Consider the following 19,583-nt stretch of genomic DNA (forward strand, 5'->3'; position numbering starts at 1 on the left):
GCTCTACACTGGAAGAATGGGAAGGGGAATACAGTCACTGCAGAAAAACTATAGGTGTAGGGGAATAGTTAGAGAGCCAGAGAGGACATAATCCCAGCATGGGGGGGGGGGGGGGGTCACCCAGAAACCGTGTCAGGGAGAAAAGGGATGAAGACAGCATAATATTGCCAGCTGACCCTCCTAGCTTCTCAGGAACATTAATAAATAAACGAGTGACTTGGAAATTATCTTCTGGGAAGGCAGAACCACCACATCCTGGACCGCTTTTACCCACATTAAAATAGCCTTGTAAATGAAGCGGCAACATTTCCAGCCTGCAAAACAAAAATGCTTTGGCCAGCACACCTTTCACCTGGAAAGCCTCTGAGCAGCATTCATTTCAGTTATCCAGGAGAAATGATTACCTGTCCTTGGTGCTTATTTTCAAAATCTCCAAAGAAGAAATGAGAGTCTAGGGGCCCAGGGATTTTGGAGACCAGCTGGGAACCTCCCCCAGGCCACTTCAGGGGATTAAATACAAAGGTTCAAACCTGTCCTGTAGCCCTAGGGACCCCCAGTACCCAAGTGTGCCCACCAAGCCCTGGCTGGCCTAATGCCAGCCTCATAATTAGACATCAGCCCTCTCCCCCAACCAGCCAGCCTCAGTGTCGCCACACCTGGGGCAGGTTCCTTTCCCGTGGAGCCCAGGGAGGTTTCCATCCTCCAAGTAAGAGAATTCCAGTGCAAAAATAACCTTCCCTACACAGCAGTTTGTAGAGCACACAGACAGCATGCAACAAAACCACTTCAACAGCCACAAAGCAGACAGGTTTATCCAAAGTCAGAACCCAAGTGGCCGCCCCCAAGCGCCCTGTGCTGTCTGTCTACATGGGGAGACCACAGGGACCAGAGCTCACACTTGTCACCTAGAAGCTCCACCCTCTTCCCATTCACATCCCGGAGACTGGCATCTATGCACTTACCCTCCCCCCCACCACCCCAGCAGAAGGCGTGGCAACCCAGTGGGGGTCCCATGAAGCCGAATTCCACCCCCTCCTTGTTCCTAAACCAAGCCAAAGGCAGCCTTTCTGCCCTCCCAGCCTTCAACAGCACAACCACACCAAGTCAGAGTACAGGGAGGTACCTCACTCACCCAGGTTTGACCAAGAGCTTTTCGGGAGGAGTTGGGTCGCCATAGTCGGTTTTACTCACTCAACTCCAACTAGGATGACTCCAGGGGGTGCCCCAGAGAAATATCTGCCCATCCATCCCAGCAGCAGCCAATGAGTCTATTTCTAACCAAAGCAGCAAAACAGGAGACCCCAGTCCTAGCCAAGCCTATTTCAGCTCCAAGGCTGGGAAGAGAGACTTCAAACTCAGTCTCTCTGCCCGTCGGTAGGAAATCTCCTGTGCCAGAGAAGCCACCAAGCCAGATTTTGTTTATGGAAAATTAATAAGACAATTCCACACCACTGCCATTGCCATTCTGCTACAACCCCTACCGTTTACCACCATTTCTAGAGATGGGCTTAAACAAATTCACTCCCAACCCCCAACTCCAAGCCCCTCCAGCATTTGGCAATGCTGACCTGAGGCCAAGCTGGGCAGGACCTGCTCGAGGGCATCTCGGCCATGCCCCAACCTCCAGCCAGGGTTGCTGGCCAAGCGTTCACCAGCTTCTCGGTGCAGGCTCTCCACGGAAAGGAGGTAAACATGGCATGCACGCTGTCTGTTCCCGGGAGGGCAGACACACTCAGAGGCCGGACTGCCTGCTGTCTCTCCTGCTCCCCGACAATCAACACATGCACACAAAACGGGGTACGTACACAAGCCCCCGCATGCGGGTGCAGAGGTTCCTGACCCCCGCCAAGGAAAGCGCAGAGAAAGGCATGTTCCTGGGGGAGAGAGCCGGAGGCGGAGCCCGGCGAAGGGAGGAAGGCAGCAAACCCGGTGGCCTGACTCCGAGACAATAACAAAGATGGGAAGCGAGATTTTCAAAGACGCAGTGGCTGCACCCAGCACTGAGCTCTGGCCTGGCTGCATCTGCCTGGCACGGCACGCCTGGTCCCCTGGGGCACCACGGCCATCAGAGAAAGGCTGAGGGTCCTGCCTCGGGTTAGGCTTGGCAGCCGGGGCAGGAAACTAGCTGCAGGCAGCGGCAGGATGCCCTGGGAAGAGGCTGGTAAAAATTACAGGTCTAGTAATTCCACTGGGGCGACTCTCCGGAAAGATGCTAGGGGTCAGTTAAAGTCACTCAACCTTGGGCAGGAGTTGGGCTATAACTTGTACTCCTTTCCTTGCTGGAACTAAGGGGGAGCAGAAACACATTTTCATTCCTCCCGTGCCTCCCCTACCCGCCAACTCGCTGATCACACACAAGGCACAGCCCTATTAAGGCAGATGCCGGCGGCCTGAGATGTGGGGCTGAATGGTGCCTGCCCATTCTTTCACCTCCACTAGCTGAGCAGGGAGGGACACGTTCTAACTGGCACCGGAATCCATCACTGTACCTGTGCCCAAGTGGAAAGCTGTGGGGCTGGCAGGGCTCAAGGAGTGTGACCTGGGCCCCGAGGGACTGTGCCTGCCCAGTGCCCCTACAGGCGGGCACAGGATGGCTTGCCCTTGCGAGCTGAAGCCTGCTCAGCTCCCGGTGACTCCAGGCAGGCTCAACTACCTCCCCTCCCCTCCTCCGCGGGCCCACAAGCCACCTCCCCCTGGAATTTCCACACCCTGCTCCTGGCTTGCCCAGGAAAAGGAAACAGGGAACAGGAGACACTCCTGGGAGTGGAGAGGTAAGGAAGGGAAGCAGCTGCCCAGGCTGGAGAGGCTAAGACCCTTCTTCCACAGCCTCCGGCGATGCCCTGAGCTCAGGACCCCGGCACTGCCGCTCTGCTCACCCCCGCCCCCAGAAGAGCGTGCGCCCTACTTAGAGCAGATGTGCCCCCTAAGCGGCCCAGCCCCCTGCTCCTCCCCGCCAGATGTTCACCCTTTTCCTCACCACTGGGTTTCAGCAAAACCCAGCAGAAAATGCCTTTTGTATCGGACACCCGGGGGCTCCAGAGGCGGGGTGGGTGAGTCCTGTGGATGGAGGCGCCACTTCTGTCCCCAGCGCGGGGCACTGCAGCGCCCGGGAAACAATGCCCACCTCGGCCAGGCGAGGCAGGACTTCTCGCCGAGGGCACGTCCTGCCCGGCCTCACCCCGGGGGAGGTGGGTAAGAGAAGGGTCCGCCCGTCGTACCCCCCAGTCCGTGGTGGCCCCACAAGTTGCCGGAGGGCGGCGTGGCGCACCCTCCCGCGTTCAGCGCGCTCCAGCGCCGGCTCCCGCTTTGTCCCCGCGCCCTCCGGGGCGCATCCCGGGGCGGCGGCGCGAGGAGGCCGGGTCGGGCGGCGGCGGCGGGCTCACCTCTCATTGTCCGCGGCGGAGGAGGCGGCGGCGGCGGCGGCGCTCCGGAACCCCGGCAGGATGTGGCGGAAGCTGTGGTTGCGGTCCAGCTTGGGCTGGCTCTTGGTGCGCTTGATGGAGCCCTTGAGGCGGCGGCTGAGGAAGCCCTGCGCGCGGGGCGACAAGAAGGGGAAGGGGAGGCGGGGTTAGCGCGGCGACGGCGCTGGGCCCGGGACCCGCGCGGGACCCGCGCCCCGGCTCGGGCGGCCGCGCGGCCGAGGGCGGGCGCGGGCTCGGGCTCGGCCCCAGCAGCTCGCAGCCCGCGCCGCCCGCCCGCCGACCGAGCGCCGACGGCCCGGCCCGCGCTGCGAGGCCCAGCCCACCCCGCGCCGCCCGCCCGGCCCAACCTAGCCCAGCCCAGCCCGCCACATCGCCCCCGCCCCTAAGCCACTGTTGCCATGGCGACGCGGAGCCGAGTCGCGCCGGCCGCGGCCGAGGCTGCCCGAGCCCCCCGGGCGCCGGGGACAGGGGACGAGGGGGCGGGGCTGCGGAGGGGCGGGGACCCCCGGGGGCTTGGACGGCCGCGGTCCCGTCACCTCTACCGGAAACGAGGTCACACCCCCCACCCACCTTGAAAAATCCACGCCTCCCACACCTTTCCTGATTGACAAAGTGCCTTCCTCCCCACAACCCTGGTTACACAGATCGGGGAAACGAAGGCTCTGCGAGCCGGTGTGAGGTCCTCCAGGGGCCGGCAGGCTACCCTGGCCACCTGGACCCTTAACCAGGGTGCCCTTCCTTCCGTGGATGACCATCACTGGCCCTCAGGGGGTAGCCCTTGGCTGGAGTCACAGTATCCCAGCCGGGCAACCACCTTGAGTTCAGGGTCCCTAGTGCCTAGCTCAGGGAGAGCCAAGGGGCTGAGGATTTGCTGAGTATCTCCATTGCATGCTTCAAGATGTGGAGCCAGGTCCCAGGGATGGGGGGGGGGGGGGGGGGGCTTCGTTAGAGGAACAGCTGCCTGGGCGCATTCTTGACTCATGGTGGAGAGGGGCTGCTCCTGGAAGGAGCGTGGCAGATCTCAGCTGGGGGGAGGGCTTTCAAGTCATTCCTCCATCTACCAGACTTCCCTGGACTCAGGGCAGAGCCTAATCCCACCTCCAACCCCAAGAACTCCTAGCCCAATAGTGAGACAGGCGTTCATTCAATACTGAAATGCAGGCTGAACCAGCGCTCCCTTTATAAGAGAATGGGTAGATTTGGAGCCTCAAGGGGCCACAGCCTGGGGTGTTCTGAACTTGGAACACACAGGATGCTGGAAGGGGAGGAAAACTGGGGTTTGGGGGGAGATACCCTGAGGGAGAATTTATCTGAGAGGGCTCCGGGGCTTCACCACCCCCGCCCCAATTCCAGGCGAATGGGATATTAACTTATTTGGACAGGATCTGAACATCACAGTTCATCCATCTCACAACAGAGGGTAGTTTTAGGGGCCCTCTCTGGGCCAGGGGGAAAGTGGACATCCGCTATAGGTCATGCCATGTACGGGATCTGCCCCTCTCTATGGCCCCAGCACCCTGGACATGACAAGGTCAAGCATTGGTTGTATACATCATCTCATCACCCACACAGAAAAAGAAAAAAAAAATGAAGATGGTAAACCTTGCTCAGAGAAGTAAAATGACTTCCCAAGGACACACAGCTTCTAGGCCAACCTAAAGCCAGAGCTTTTCCCACGGGATCCCCACTTCTGCCCACCCTCTCCAAGCTTTCCTTTTCCTTTCTCCCCTTACTTTTCCCTCCCACTCGATCTCTCACATCCACGGAAGACCTATCCCTGTGGCTACCTGTCAGAATTCTGCACATCCTACAAGGCCCAGCTGAAAGGCCACCTCATCCAGAAGGCTTCTCAGGCCTTGGACTCCAAGAGCCTCTCACCTCTGCAGCTCAGAGTACCGCCCATGAAGATGCTCTCACCAGCTACACTTCACCAGGCATCTCTCAGGTGTTAGCTGCAGGAGGGACCCTAATCCTGAGGGGTCACCCATAGGGCAATGCCCAATGCAGAGGGACCACAAAAGGTGGCGAATCAGGGGACATTAGACCCTCTGGGGAACACAGCATGGAGACAGGAACCCACACCTTCACACAAGCTCTTGACTCTCCAAATCTTGGCCTCTTGCCAGGTACGGGGGGAGGGGAGATGCACCTGGTTAACTTGGATGGGTTCTTCTGGAACAGGCGTTGCTGTCAAGCAAGTTCCCCCAATGGGTTTGTACTTTTTCTTGTTTTTTATTTTCTACACTGATGGAAATTTCACAATTTTTACACTCATGTGGCACAAAGAACCACAAGACATGTTTCAAAAGATATGTTGCTTATTATGTAGCAATATTGACAGCTTTACCCATATTTTTAGTGAAAAAAAAATTTTTTTTCCCCCTCCTAGGAGATTGAGTGAGACATGTGTCACTTCCTCCCCCCACCTTTCCTAAGGTGACACCTAATACTCCTCTGACAAGCAGCCTCCCAACTGACCATGACCTTAGGGACTCAAACTCTCTGTAACGGTCACTCATCCACCATCTATGAAAGCCCGCTATGTGTCAGACACAGTGACCACGATGGTCATGAACGCCAGGAGGTGAGCAATGTACAGATTAAGAGGCCAGAGAGCTCAGATCATGGGAGAGTGATTCTTTGCGGTTCTCAACCTGTGGGTCGCAACCATGGAAAAACACATACAGCATATCAGATATTTACATTACGATTCATAACAGTAGCAAAATTACAGTTATGAGGTAGCAACGAAAATAATTTTATGGTTGGGGGTCACCACAACATGAGGAACTGTATTAAAGGGTCGCGGCATTAGGAAGGTTGAGAACCAAAGTTTAGGAGAACGGGGAGGAACCCCATTCACTCCCATCACACTGCACATGTCTACCCTTGTGTCCCCCAGAGGACTCAGCTCCTGTCCCTGCCTCTGCCAGGCTTAACAAATGCTCATCACCCCAGAAAGCTACAGCTAAAAGGGGACCCCGATCCAAAAAAACGCATTACGAGGGTGAATGAGGCACCAAGGTCACACAGCAAGGTTAGTCAAAGGTTAGTCCAGTGCCCTGCTCTGGCCAGCCTCACAGCTTGCTTACTGACCTCTTCGTGGGGTGGAGGGCTCAAGGGTGGCTCCTCACTCAGTGCTGGATGAAGGAAGCTGAGCCTTTTCTCCTGTCCCTTCACGGGCAGGTCCCCAGACATTATTTCTGGAGGCAGCTGCAGCCCTGAACTCAGAAAGAGAGAGTGGCGGTCTTCCAGACAGAAAATCTTGTTCTAGACCCAAGTCAACCTTTAGTGAGGGGCAGTGGGAAAATCATGTTCCTTCTTTAAGTGAAACAGGTTCTAGGACTGCAGCCGAGCCCGCTGGGAGCTGGAGGAAGGCAAACGGGGCTCAACTCAGGCTCCACAGACCCCCTGCCCGGGGGGATGGCTGGCCAGGCCCTCACCTCACTTCTCTGTGAAATGGGTGGGGACTGCAGTGAGGCTTAAGTAGGACAGATCAAGCTCTGGACCCCTCTTTCCACACCCGAGGGGCCTGACTTTATCCCACCTTCTCCAGGAGGCAGATCCAATGTAAGATGGCCCTGCTGATCACACCCTGCACAAGTCCTCTCCCACCACTTGTGTTCAAATCTTAATTCTGATAAGCGAGGACTGAAGGGAGGGGGGTGTGGGGGCGTGCAAATTACTAGAGCTCTCTGAGCCTGTGTCCCTATCTATAAAATGGGCTAATGACATCTATAGGGTGGGAAGGAGTACATGAGGTAAGAGATCACCAGTAAAATGGTAACTATTAAGCAACTAAACATAGTAGTTGCCACCTTTATTATTATTATCACTGATGTTGCCTCTAGTACAGCGATTTTCAACCTTCTTCCTCTTGTGGCACACATAAACTCCTAAAATCCTGCGGCTCTAGTGCAACCGCCGATTTTTGCTCTGAGAAGGTATGTGGCCACCACAGGTGGAAGTCTGTCTGGCAATCTGAGGAGCTTGACGGTGGCCTGGCAGCCTGACGCCATGCCTAGGAAAGGAACGAGCATGCTTGCAAAGTGAGGCTGGAGTTACAGGCTATCATCCAGTTGGGTAGTTTTGAACTTTTTTCAACAAGCGCTGTTCTTTTTTAAAGGCACCTCACAGAGACTCTGGAGATACAAAGAGCTGGGGCAGGCTGCTCAGGTGGTGGCCCCAGCTCCCATTCACTCGAGCAGGCACTGATGTCTCAAGCTCAGCGAGGAGCCCGCGCAGTCCCGCGCAGTCCCGCACAGTCCCGCACAGTCCGTGGGAAGCGAGCCTCCACCCTCCCCAGATGGGGCGCTCTGCCTCCCCTCACACAGCCGTGTTCCCCGTGCCTCTCAGACAGCTGTCACTGACTGAGGTCAACTCAGGCCCCGGAGGCTTCTGCACAAGGCTGCTGCCTGGTGCCATGCCTCCCCCACCCCCAGTCCAACCCTGTGTTTGGGAGCTGACAGCTGTGAATGCCCGCTGCCCATCTGGAAGTCCTCTGGCTAGCCTGATCCAGGGGACCCCTGGGCTTTCATCCGGGTCACTGACCAAAGTGCAAGTCAGTCTGACTGGAGGACAGGAGTCTGTGGGGTCCCCGGCTGGAAGGACCGCAGTTCTCAGCAGCTCCCTCACCCCTGCTCCAGCCACTACGCCACCATCCTGGCGTCGGGCCCACAGCCTTGCTCCTTCTCCAGGATGTTCTGAGACTTTCTCAAGGGCCTTTCAGAATTCCAGACACACGAGTTCTTCACTCACCCATTTCAATCAATTCCAAGCGATGATGATGATGATAAATTACCCGTTATCGTGCTCCGGCTCTGCCAAGTCGCTCTGCCCCCGACACCCGCTGCACGTCCCAAGGAGGGCCCAATGCCTCCTCCTGGGCCTCCTTGGGAAACTGTGCGCCTCAGAATTCAGAGTGTGTCAGGTTTTCAAGTGGGTAAACGGAGGCTCAGAGAAGTTAAGCCACTTGCCCAGGGGCAGAGCTGATAGGCAGTAGAGCTGGGCGTGTAACCAGGAGAGTTCTAGCCCACGGCATGGGCAGGGTGGGTACCTCTTACACATGCACATGTACACACACACACACACACACACACACTTGCATGCGTGCACACATATAAGTCAAAGGCTAGAAGGAGAACTGACAGTTCAGCCCATCCTCCCTCCACGGAGCCCCAGGCACTGTGCAGGGCCTCTGGGTGGGAGGACAAAGGGAAGGTGTGCTCTCTCACTGAGAGCCTGGAACTCGCAAGTGAGGACCTGGAGGCTCAGGAAAGGGAAGCCTGGCCCATCCTCACATGTGCTTCGCTCCCTGACCAGGAGGCACCTAGGGGTTTGCATTCCAGCACTTGGGCACCTGGGAGCTGCATGTCACCACTGGTCTCTGGGCCACTTTCTCACCCTAGTGAAAAGCATCAAGCGCCACGCCCGGCTCATAGTAGGTGCTCTCTGAAGGGCGAGTTCCTTCCCCCAGCTCCACCATCTACTTGGTCCTGCCTTTTTCAGCTGCTCCCCTTTTAGCAAACGGACCCTAGGTCACTGCAAATGGATGGATGGGCCTGCCCTGCCAGTGAGCCCCGGGCTGCCCACCCTGGGCCACTGAGGCAGTGCTCAGGATGGAGGCAGCACCTCACCTCATGAGCCCTCCCTCTGCCAGGCCCAGCTCCTCCTCCCATGGCCAGTTCCAAGGCTGGCACCCAAGCAGAAGTCGTGTCTCAGTATCTTTCTGGGGCTTTGTGCAAATGCCAACAGCACGCCCAAGTAAACAGGAAAGGGAGGGGCAGATCCCATCCAGACAGCACCCCAGGAGAGGAGATCTGTGGGGCACACAGGCTGGCAGGCAGACTGGACACCTCACCCCACCTGGACACAGGCTCTGGGAAGGGGCTGGGGGCAGTGAGGAGTCCTGATACCAGAGTCACAGGGTGAGAGCCAGGAGGGCTCATGCGGGCAATCGGGCCAATGTCCACATGGTACAGACAAGGCACCTGAGGCCCAGAGGCAGTGATCTGCCCAGAGTCACCCTCTCCTCGCCCACACCCCACCCTCAAGGCCTCCCAGGCTCCCCGTGTTTCTTCTTTCCAGGCCTCAGTCTTCCCATCTGTACCATAAGGGCTGGGTTGGGTGATGGCCAAGCTCCTTTCCAGTGCTGATAACTGATTCTGGAAAGCTAGAGCAGCTGCCTTCCACAGTGGGCTCTCCCTCCCACACCAGTGAATTCTCCGGCTTCACGGAGTCCTTCAGATGCTGGATTCCTCCTCCCTCCTTCTCTGTTCCTGGGGCTCCACCCTCAGCAAGCCCTCAGGCCTCCTGGCCTCCTCCTTTGGGAGGTATGCATCATCAAAGAGATGGGAATGACTCACTAATGGTGGAATGTCAGACACTGTGACAGGTGAAACAGGAACTGCATGTTAAGCCAGGATTAAGTTGGTGCCTTCCTGGTGGCTATCCATTCACAGGCCATCCTATACCCATAAAACCCTCCTTCACCCCTTGCCAATGTGCCCTTGAAATGTAAGACCTCCATACTCTTCCCTACCCAGAGAAGGCAGACAGACTGCCTGGGTCACTCAGAGAACCAACTCATGGGCCATGAGAGCCAGGAGGGAGTGGGGCCTGACACTCAAGGATCATTCCCGAATTAAAATAGTACCTGGATAACGACACCTAAACATGTTCACATGGACAACTATGCAGGGCCAGAAAAACACACAAGTTCAAGGACACAAAGGCAAGGGGGCGGAGGAGGGTAGCCACCAAGAAATGCATGTGTAAACATACAAGTCTCCCCATCACCCTCACCGTGTAAACACATGTGCACATTGACCAACACACACATACACAATCATAAAACGCACAGATAAGCTCACAAGCACACACACACACTCAGCTGTCATTAGGCTCTCACAGAATTACGCTGACACCAGGCCAAACACACAGGCCCACCAGGCTCACGTTCACAACCACAATGGGAAGGAAGGGAGAGTGTTGGGGTGACCTCAGAGCTGGAGGCCCATGCTGGTGACCTCCCGGTCCCCCTGCTTTGCGGGCAGGGCCTCACCCTGTGCCCCTCTCTGAAGATGACCTGTTTGCTGCTCTCACCCCCTGAAAGCTGTCCTGGCAACTCTCTGAACATGAGGTTTCTCAGAGTCTTGCGGCCCAGCAGGTTGTTCAGAGCCAGGGACCCCTGCTCCAAATATTTCTCCTCTGCCATCATCACACCTCAAACGCCACCAGGTGCTCGGGTTACCTCAGTCTCTAGGAATCCCAGGTAAAAGGCAAAGGCTTCCTCCCCCACCCCGAGAAGCAGGGGAGCAGCGGGTTCCACTGCCTGTGGCTCTGGGCCTTAGGCCAGTGACTAGGCTGACTGACCCGTTTCCTCTTCTGTAGAATGAGGAGAAGGGCAGCCACCACAGGTTGCTGTAATGGTGTCTGACATCACGCATGTAAAGAATTTAGCCCATTTCCCAGCACGCAGTAAATGCTAGCTATTATCATCCTCACTAGCATTGTCATCATTTATTTTTTTATGGCTTGGACTTTAACCACCAGGAGCCAGCCAGCCATGAGCCAGAAAGAAACAGAAAGCAAGAGTTAACGGAAACCATCTTTAAGACCCACATCTCCTCTGACGAGGCAGGGTGCTGGTCCACAGCTCACCAGGGCGTGTCCCCTGAGCCTCGCCATGTGCTGGGCCCCGAGAAAGCCGGCTTTCTGCCCTCAGCTGGAAAGGCAGGCCTAGACCTTCACAGACACCTGCAGGGGCCTCCTCACTACTTTTTTTTACCTCCAACCCTGCCACCCTCCCCCCGTTCATTCTCCAAGGGCATCTAGAAGGAGCCTTTAAAAAGCAGATCAGATCTTACCACTGACCAGCTCCACCTCTTGCACAGCTCCCCAGGGCTCCTGGGATAAAGGCCTCACTCCTTTATGAAGCCTATGGCCCCTCATGACCTGCCCCTGACCCTGTGCAACAGCTCCTGTCTTCAATGGGACTTTTGAAATTGCCAGCTTCTCCTGTCACAGGGCCTTTGCACAGGCTGTTCCCACTGCCTGGAACAGAGGACCCCTTTGCCCAGAGGGCCTGGCACACCCTTCAGTTTCTCCTCACATCTTCTCCTCAGGGGCCTCCCATGCCCTCAGATTAGGCCACGTCTCCTTACAGACTCATCACAGTTGTAATTGTGTATTTATTTAATGTCTGTCTCCCCCACAGGATGGTGGGGGCCCCGGCAGCCAGAGTCCCCAGTGCTGAACACCTGGCAGGTATGCCATAAATGCTTCCTGAATGGATTAACAAATATTGATGGTGTAAAAGAGAAAGGAGGAAGGCAGAGAACGGGATCTGGGAGGCTTTTTAAGGGCTCCCACTTGGGGTCAATCTGGGTGGGCTGGCCAAGGTTACCTAGAGCAGGGCAGCCACACACAGGCATTCCAGGCAGAAGCACGACCGAGCACTGGTGAGGACAGCAACGAGCCTGGCAGCCTCGGAGGCTGCTGCAGTGATCACAGGTCCCTCTGACCTCCGAGTGACACACCAAGGCCAGGCTTATGACATAGGCATAACCCCTGCAGAGGATGCCCAGGCAAAGGGGGCCCTTAAGGAACCCTGAGAGTCTAGAGGAGGTGGGAAGGGTGCCTGGTTGGGAAAAGAGTGGAGGGTGAAGATGGGATGGGGAGATAAGGACATGGGGAGAGGCCCTCCTGGTACCTGCCAGTGCCCAGGACTGGGTAGCATCAGTGACCAGAAATCAGACACACATTCCTGTGGTCCAGGCAGGGACGTGATAGCCCAGAGCAGCCAGGGAGTGACTCACTGCTCTGTAAATCTTTCACCAGCCTCAGCATAATCAGCCCATCCCAGAGGTCTGGATGCCACAGACACTCCATCAGCTCTTAAGCCCTCGGCCAGCTCTGACCTCTCGGTGGGGAGTCTGGCACCAGAGCCACACGGCTGCAGGGAAAGCGACTCCATCAGGGAGCCTCACCCCTTTCTCCCTCTGCCTCCCTCCAGGCCCTGTCACTCAGGTCCCCTCACCAGGCCAGTCTTCCCAGGGTGACTCACTGATTTCGGCACTTATTCCCCATCAAAACCTGTGCTCTGCGCACTCTGTGTGCGTGAACGCTCTCAGCAGAGGCCACCCCACAGAGTGACAAAAAAAAAGCCATGCTCAGAGCCAGGAAATCTGGTCCCAGCTCTGCTAATTAATAATGGTGAAGCCTATTCCAACGTGCTCAGAGTGAGCCAGATATAGTTATGAAGCTCTAGGCCTCGGGCTCGGTATTAAAGCTTTATGCGGCTTCCATCATTAATTCTCACAACCCAATGTGCAGATCAGAGAATGGAGGCTCAGAGAGGTCAAGCTGCTTCCACAGGGCCACACAGCCAGGAAGAGGCAGGGCTGTGTCTAACCCAGAATGCCTGCACCCAGAGCCCACGCTCTTCTAGGATCCCATCGCTGCCCTAGGAGGCTCTGAGCGAGCTTGTTAGCCTGACTCCGTTTCCCCATGTATACAATGAGGGAGTTGGTTAGCTGATCTCTAACTCTTTTCCAGCTTGAACTGGTATCTTTCGCCTCCACGGTGACCCATCTGATGACAATAAATGGGAAGGACCTTCTGGAGACAACAACTTGCCGGAGGAAAGGTACTGACCGTGGGACTTCAGCTCTGTGCTGGGCCATAAGGAGCTTCTGTTGGGTCCGGTGGTCCCACCCTGTCCCCCCAGGCACCCAGTCAGTCCAGACCAGCAAGGCAGGGAAGAGGTGTGATCCTGTTTCTCCCTGCACCAAGCCAGCAGGAGCACCCGGACCCCAGGGTGCCTCAGTCCCGGGGACCTGCAAACACTCGCGGGAGGGAGAGGCGAGAGGCAGGCAGCAGCCCCATAAATCCACCTGAGTGAGCAGTGCTTTTAAAAGCCCTTTCACTACAGGATACAAAACGCACTGTTTTGGGAGAGGATTTTATAGGCTATTTCTGCTCCTGGGTGATTTACCATCTGCAGGTCAGGCTCACCTGGGAGTCCTGCCCTGAGGGATCATGGGAGCCCATGGGTGGAGTAAAGGTCAATTTCAAGGCCAGGGCTGGTGCCCTTCCTGGGCTTTGCCTCTGGGTGGTGGTCTGGGTGACTTGTCCTGACCTCTCCTCCCAAGGTGTGGGGCTCTCAGAAGCAAGGAGATGGATGCCCGCCTCGCGTCTCCTCACCCTGCACTCGCTTATTCATCCACTGCCTCTCACACACCTTCACCCCACAAGCTCCTCCGTGTGCCCAGCCCCAGTGCCTGGAGTTCAGATACACCAGAAACAGTAGTTGCCCTTGAGAAAGTCCCCGGGTCTGGCGATGGTTAAGTCTCAGCATCCGTGTTCTGGAGCCTAGGGGAGGGAGGGGGTGCCTGCTGGGGTCCAGGGCGAGCACAGAGCAGGGAAGGAGCTCTCGAGGCAGAGGAATGGGGAGGAACTGTGGCAGCAGAGCCAGCTGTGCAAGGGCACGGAGGTTAGGACAGGCGTGTGGGGGGGGGTGCGGGGGGGGAACGGGGCACCTCAAATGCTGGGGAACTGGATCCCACCCCTGGGAGCCATCTAAGGTGCCAGAGCAGGGCAGTAAAAGTCACGGCTCATCTCAGACATTCCACAGGAAAAGTTACTCATCCCAGTGTGGGACCTTGTGTCGGAAACAGATGTCATCGCTGCCACCGCAAGAGGGCTTCCTGGCTTGGGAAGCAGTTCTCCCCAGAAGACTCAGATGTCATTACGTCTGCAATCCAACCCAAATGTCACTTGATATGACAGAGACAATCACTTTATGTTCATACCATGGGGGTGGGGCATGAAGGCATCTGAGCTAGCGCCCTATACCCACTCTTTTGAGCCCCCTGGAAGAGGGGCAGGCCTGCCGGGGACACAGGGTGGGATGAAGAAGGGTAGTGTCCACCCTGCACAGGCACCTTCTGACCAGTGGGGGCCAGGCCAGGGGCAGGGGCAGGACAAGATGGGGAGATGCAGGTTCAAATGCCATTTCTGTCCCTGGTTGGCTGAGTGACCTCGACAATGCACCTCCCCTCTCTGGGCCTGAGTGTTCTCAATTATAAAACAGAGAATAACAACTCTGGCTGGCAGAGACTGGGCTGCATGCTGTGGACCGGGCTCTGCAAGACCTTCAAACCACACTCATGAGCTGATTGATCTTCAGCAAGTTCTTCACTTCCGTCTGCCTTGGTTTTGTCACCTTAAAAAAGTGGGATATGTGTTCTTTGCCCCTTGGGCTGTGAGGACTAAATGAGGTGACACCTGGGGAGTGCTCGGCACAGGGCCCGACCCAGCAGACTGTGCAAAATGAGCCTTACAATCCCCCGTTGCACAGAGCAAAGAGCTGGTACAGCTGGCTCCAACCCAGCTACGCAGTTCAAGTCCAAGCTCTGCCCACCATCCCGACTGCCCCAGAACGCCTGCCTTCCTTCCTCTCAAAGCAGAGGTGAGGATGGAGCAAGGCACCTGCAAGCCTTCGAAGGACCACCATGAAGAGTGTCTAATTGGCCCAGCCAGGTGACCACAGTAGGGCGACACTGCCTGGCAGTGGCACACCGGCCTGCCTCAGCCTGGCCCCTCCTCCTGCTGGGAGGCTGCCTGGGCTCCTTGTCCCCTCCAGTGTCCCTGACACAGGTCCCCTTTAGGAAGTCCCAGGTCTCTGGTCAACCCAGGCTCAGTCAGTTCAGCCACCAACACAAGGTACTCCCTGACTTGAGCTGTTCCCTCCAACCAGCGGTGGGCTCTGGTTTTTTCAGCTCAGCCGGCTCCCTGCAGCCCTGGGGTGAGGGACACAGGATGGAGGGGGGGGCCACAAACCCCTGGGACTTCAACTCTCCTCGGGAAGTAGCCACCCAGGCGTCCACTTGCTGCACTCTGCTGCCCCCAATTGGTGGGAAATGGCCCTGCGCACACCCGGGCTTCTGTATTCACCACTGGGAGCGGGGTCTCCGGCCCCTTGGGCACTCTCTGCAATACGTCTTTGAGGCAGGAGGTGAGGGGTGCAGAAGGGAGGACCTGAGGCTCTGGGGAAGGTGTGGAGTAGAGGTGAGCCCCATTCACCGGAAAGGGGAGCCACCTTTGCCCATTTACAAAGGCTCAGAGTTGGGAACTTGCCTGAGCGATCCCACAGAGGGAAGCCATGGACCAAGATTCAAATCCTGCCTGTCCTGGGTGGACTGCTAGGAGAAACCAGCAGAATGGAATGGGGGACGGGGAAGGGCAGAGAGAGAGAAAGGCCCCCAAACAGCATCCCACCTGGCCGTCACAGAGCCCGACATTCCCATGAATGACTGAAGCTTCCCATTGATAAGGCTCCTTTTGTGCTAGGAACCTGTAACACAGGGATTCAGCCACTGACACCTTAGGGGGGACCGGTTTATCAGACTCCTGCTGCCCACCAGGGCAAGGAGGGGGAAATGGAGCTTACAGGAATGGCCCAGAGGTGGCCCTGGAAGCCCCAGGGCAGAAAGAGGAGGGGTGTCCCAGGCTGTCCATGTTTCCTTCCCTCTCTATCTTTCCTACACAAGCTGCCAAGCTGACACCTCCCAGGATGAGGAAAGAGATTCCAAGGTTCCTTGAGTGGATCCTTCTCTCTACCCCTGCCCTCAGGGACCCCTACAAAGAGCATTCTACGCTCAGGGGTTGGGGGGCACAGATGGGCTCCTGACAACCTGAAACGGGCTCTGGCCCATTTCACCTCCCTCTCTGGGGACTCCATACTCCTATGAATACAGCCCCTGATCCCTTTTGCTCTGTACACTGCCGTGAATTGGCCACCCCTCGCACTCCAGCCACTTCCTAAAATTTCAGCCCCCTAAGCTGCTGCCGCTTCCTGCTATCACTTGCTCAGGCTGCTTCCCACCCCCTGGCCTTTGCAGGGGCTGCCCTGGCTGCCTGTGTCCTTTCCCCTCACCTGCCTGGAAATTACCTCCTCAAGCCCCAGGCGACCCTCTGTATTTTTGCAGGTAGCAACTATGTTTTAGTTCTCTTTGTGTCAAGTGCCCTACAAAGGTCCCAACACATGGTTGATGCTCATTAAAAATTTATCAAAAGAAAGAAAAAGGGAAAGCAGAGAGAGGGAGGAAAATTAGCTCACACCCACCGTGGGACTCGAAGACCAGAGCCTGACCCCCATCCCTGCCACTCACCGGCTGTGCGACCCTGGGACAGTCCCCGAGCCTGGTTCTCCTGATCTCTAAAACGGAGCAAATGAAACCACATTCCTGCTTCTTAATGGGGCAGCCTCCCACCCTCCATTCCGGGCCTCGGACCCTGGCCTGGCCTCGGGTTCAGGAGTCGAGTCTCCAAATGGCCCCTGGGCCCGCATTCTGCCTGAAGACCATCTATCTGGGCAGCGCCCAGGCCTGGGAGGCGCCTTTCCCACTGCAGGAAAGGGGGCCTCTCTTTGTGTACGGCGGACACAGACCAAGATGATAGTAACTTTCCTTTTGGGTTGGAACAGTTTAATAGCAGTTAGGGTCTGTGACAGGCAGAGGTGGAAGGGACTGAGGGTGTGGGGCCTGCTGTCTCTGCCTGGGAACACCAGCCACACGCTGGGTTAGGAGACTCCGGCTCACAAGGCTCAACTGAACAATAAAAATAAAAAAACAAAAATGGCAGACAAAGAGGGAGGAAAATTAGTTCACACACCCGGGACATTGGCCTCAGGGGCAAATTCCTGGTGCTATGAGGAAGAATTCGGGGCACCCATTCATAGCACCTCAACCCAGCACTATTGCCAGGTCGGGCACAGCCTTCCACTGGTGTGTGAGCCACAGGTGTAGTTGCGTCCCATGTACATGTGCATTTGAGATGGGCCAGAGCAGCCTGGAGTGGTGGAGGGAGCCCCGGGAGGTATTCCAGGCAAACCTCCCCTCTCTGAGCCTCAGTTTCCCCATATGTGCAGTGACAGAGCTGGTTCATCTAATCTGAGCCTGACCAGCTTTTCTGTCCCCCACCCCAATGCCCAACGGAGTCGCCCTCGCTGAGAAGGGGCACTAACAGGAACAGAGAGGCAGAACCCGTAGGGAGCAGAGAACGCCACTCTCCTGCCCCTCATCACTCTTCCTCCAGGCAGCCTCCAGTCCAAACTGTAAGTCCAGCCGTCATTGGTGCTGGGACCCAGTGGCCAGGAGGTGGCAGTGTGCTGAGGAGTGGGAGGGAGCGAGCAGGGGCTTCCAAGGACAGTCAGACCCACAAATGTCCCTTCCCTTAGGCCTCCTCCCCCAGGAAACATAAGGAGGCTGGGAGAAGGGCTCAGTGGTAGGGAAGAGAGGGCAGGAAGGAGCAGGACTCTGGACCATTGGATGGGGAATGGAGAGGGCTAGGCTCAATTCCAGGCCCTGCCCCAGGTGTGTGGTGTGACCTTGGCAGAAGACCCTCCCTTCTCTGAGCCTCAGGTCCCTCCTCTGTACAGAGAAGGGGAGGACCAGATAATTTTCAATAGCCTTCCCACAATGGATCACCCACAGGTCTGCAGTTTGTGCTCATGTACCTGTTTCTGTGTGTGTGAGAAAGATGGGCAGCTGAATCATGGGGAGGCTGCAGGGAGGCTGCAGGAGTGGGGAGAGGGGTGAGCAGCCGGGGAAACCCAAAGTCCACATCCCAGAGATCTCCTGCTGGCTCCACTCCTGCCCATCATCCCCTGTGGCTCGTGTCCTATGGGGGAAGTCCAAAAGCTTTAGTCCAAAGGCTTTACCCACTCCTTTTCCCTCCAGGCTCCTCTCCTTCATGCCTCCAACTCACCCAATGCTCTAATCACACAGGGCCATTGGCTTCTTCCTATTCAGTTAGATCCCCCTCTGACTGAAGTACTCCTCTCCCTTTGTTCCTGAGAAACTCCTGCACATCCCTCAAAGCCCAGCCCCAAAGATCCCTCTTCTAGGGATTCTTTCTAACTGCCCTTTATTCTGGGTTCTCACGGCACCACAGGCACACCTCCATCACAGCTTCAGTACCACGTAGGGTATGACATTTGCGCATCCAGTAAGAGTGGGTGGTTGAAAGGAAATAAGCCTCACTTCTAGAGGCATTGCAATCAACCGGGTACTGAGTTTATCTGCAGCTCCCGCCAGTCCCCTGTGCCTTCCCCTCTCTGACACTTCTTCTCCATCTCGCAAAAAATAGCCGTGAGACCTAATTTCAGCTAAACCTTCAAACACGACTCTCCGCTTTCAACTTCCCGAGGAGGAATCAATTGGCTGTCAAGTTTCCCAGAGCCTCTGCCACCTCCCACACCCCGGCCCTGTCAGCTCTCCTCAAGGTCGCTGGGAGGGGTGGGGGCAGAGGAAGGACCCAGCCTGCACCTGGGGAGTGTAGGTCTGGGGAAGGCAGCGGGCTGAGGGGAATCAGGGGGAGACCTGTAACAGTCACCATCTCCTTACCCCCAAATCAAACCATGAATTCTTCTAACATGGGGTGGCAGGTGAGAGGGGCAGCACCCTGGGCCCAGCCTGCCAGCTTGCCACCTGCCTTCCTTCCCTCCCTCCATCCCCCTCTCCCTTCCAGGACTCCCTATTAGTGCAGTGAAGACAGACCTCAGTTTGAATCTTGACCTCACTATCTCTTTGGGGCCTGAGAGCTGAAGGCCAGCGAAGGACAGGAGGTCCCTTTGCTCACCTGCTCCCTCCCAGCTCATTTCTCCATCCTACCCTCACCCAGGGTCCCCCATAGCACCACACCAGCCTGCTGGCACCATGCGGCCCTGGGGAACCACTCCCCCACCCCAACTCCACCTGTAGGTAGAAGGAAGTTGCACCAGGTGGACAAAAGGTTCCATATCTTGCCCAAGTCGCAAAGCAGATATGGGGCTCAGCCCCAGGCCTGCTGACTTTACAGCTCTTTCTCTTAGTGACTGCATCAGAACATTTAAGTGCCTACCGCATGCCAAACCACACGCTGCCTTCCAAAGTCCACTCCACTCACGTTACAGAAGGGTAAACTGAGGCTCTGCCAGGGTCCCATGGTCCCCAAGAGGTGGAGGTGGAACCAGCACCGAGCCTCTGATGTCCTGTGGGGTGGCTGCGGTCCTAGCCTAACTCACCAAAGGGGCAAGGGCCACCTTTAGGGGTGCAAACAGCCTAGACTCAGAAGCGCCCCCAGCTGGGTGATGACCCTGGACAGGCCTCAGTTTTC

The 19,583-nt window shown here is 56.8% G+C and overlaps 1 protein-coding gene across 7 annotated transcripts in view; it reads right to left on the bottom strand.

Annotated features, from left to right (window-relative positions):
- DAB2IP (DAB2 interacting protein) overlaps nt 1-19,583 on the bottom strand; it is a 180,374-nt gene that overhangs the window by 72,563 nt on the left and 88,228 nt on the right. For 6 of the 7 annotated variants that reach the window (XM_059657761.1, XM_059657759.1, XM_059657764.1 and 3 more), the window contains exon 3: nt 3,384-3,529. In XM_059657761.1, coding sequence (XP_059513744.1) covers nt 3,384-3,529 — 146 coding nt within the window. Of the gene's footprint in view, nt 1-3,383; nt 3,735-19,583 lie in introns of those variants that run through there. The other variant, XM_059657767.1, reaches the window with a different exon arrangement.

The sequence above is a fragment of the Myotis daubentonii genome, chromosome 11, assembly GCF_963259705.1.
Source record: "Myotis daubentonii chromosome 11, mMyoDau2.1, whole genome shotgun sequence".
Lineage (NCBI taxonomy): Eukaryota > Metazoa > Chordata > Mammalia > Chiroptera > Vespertilionidae > Myotis > Myotis daubentonii.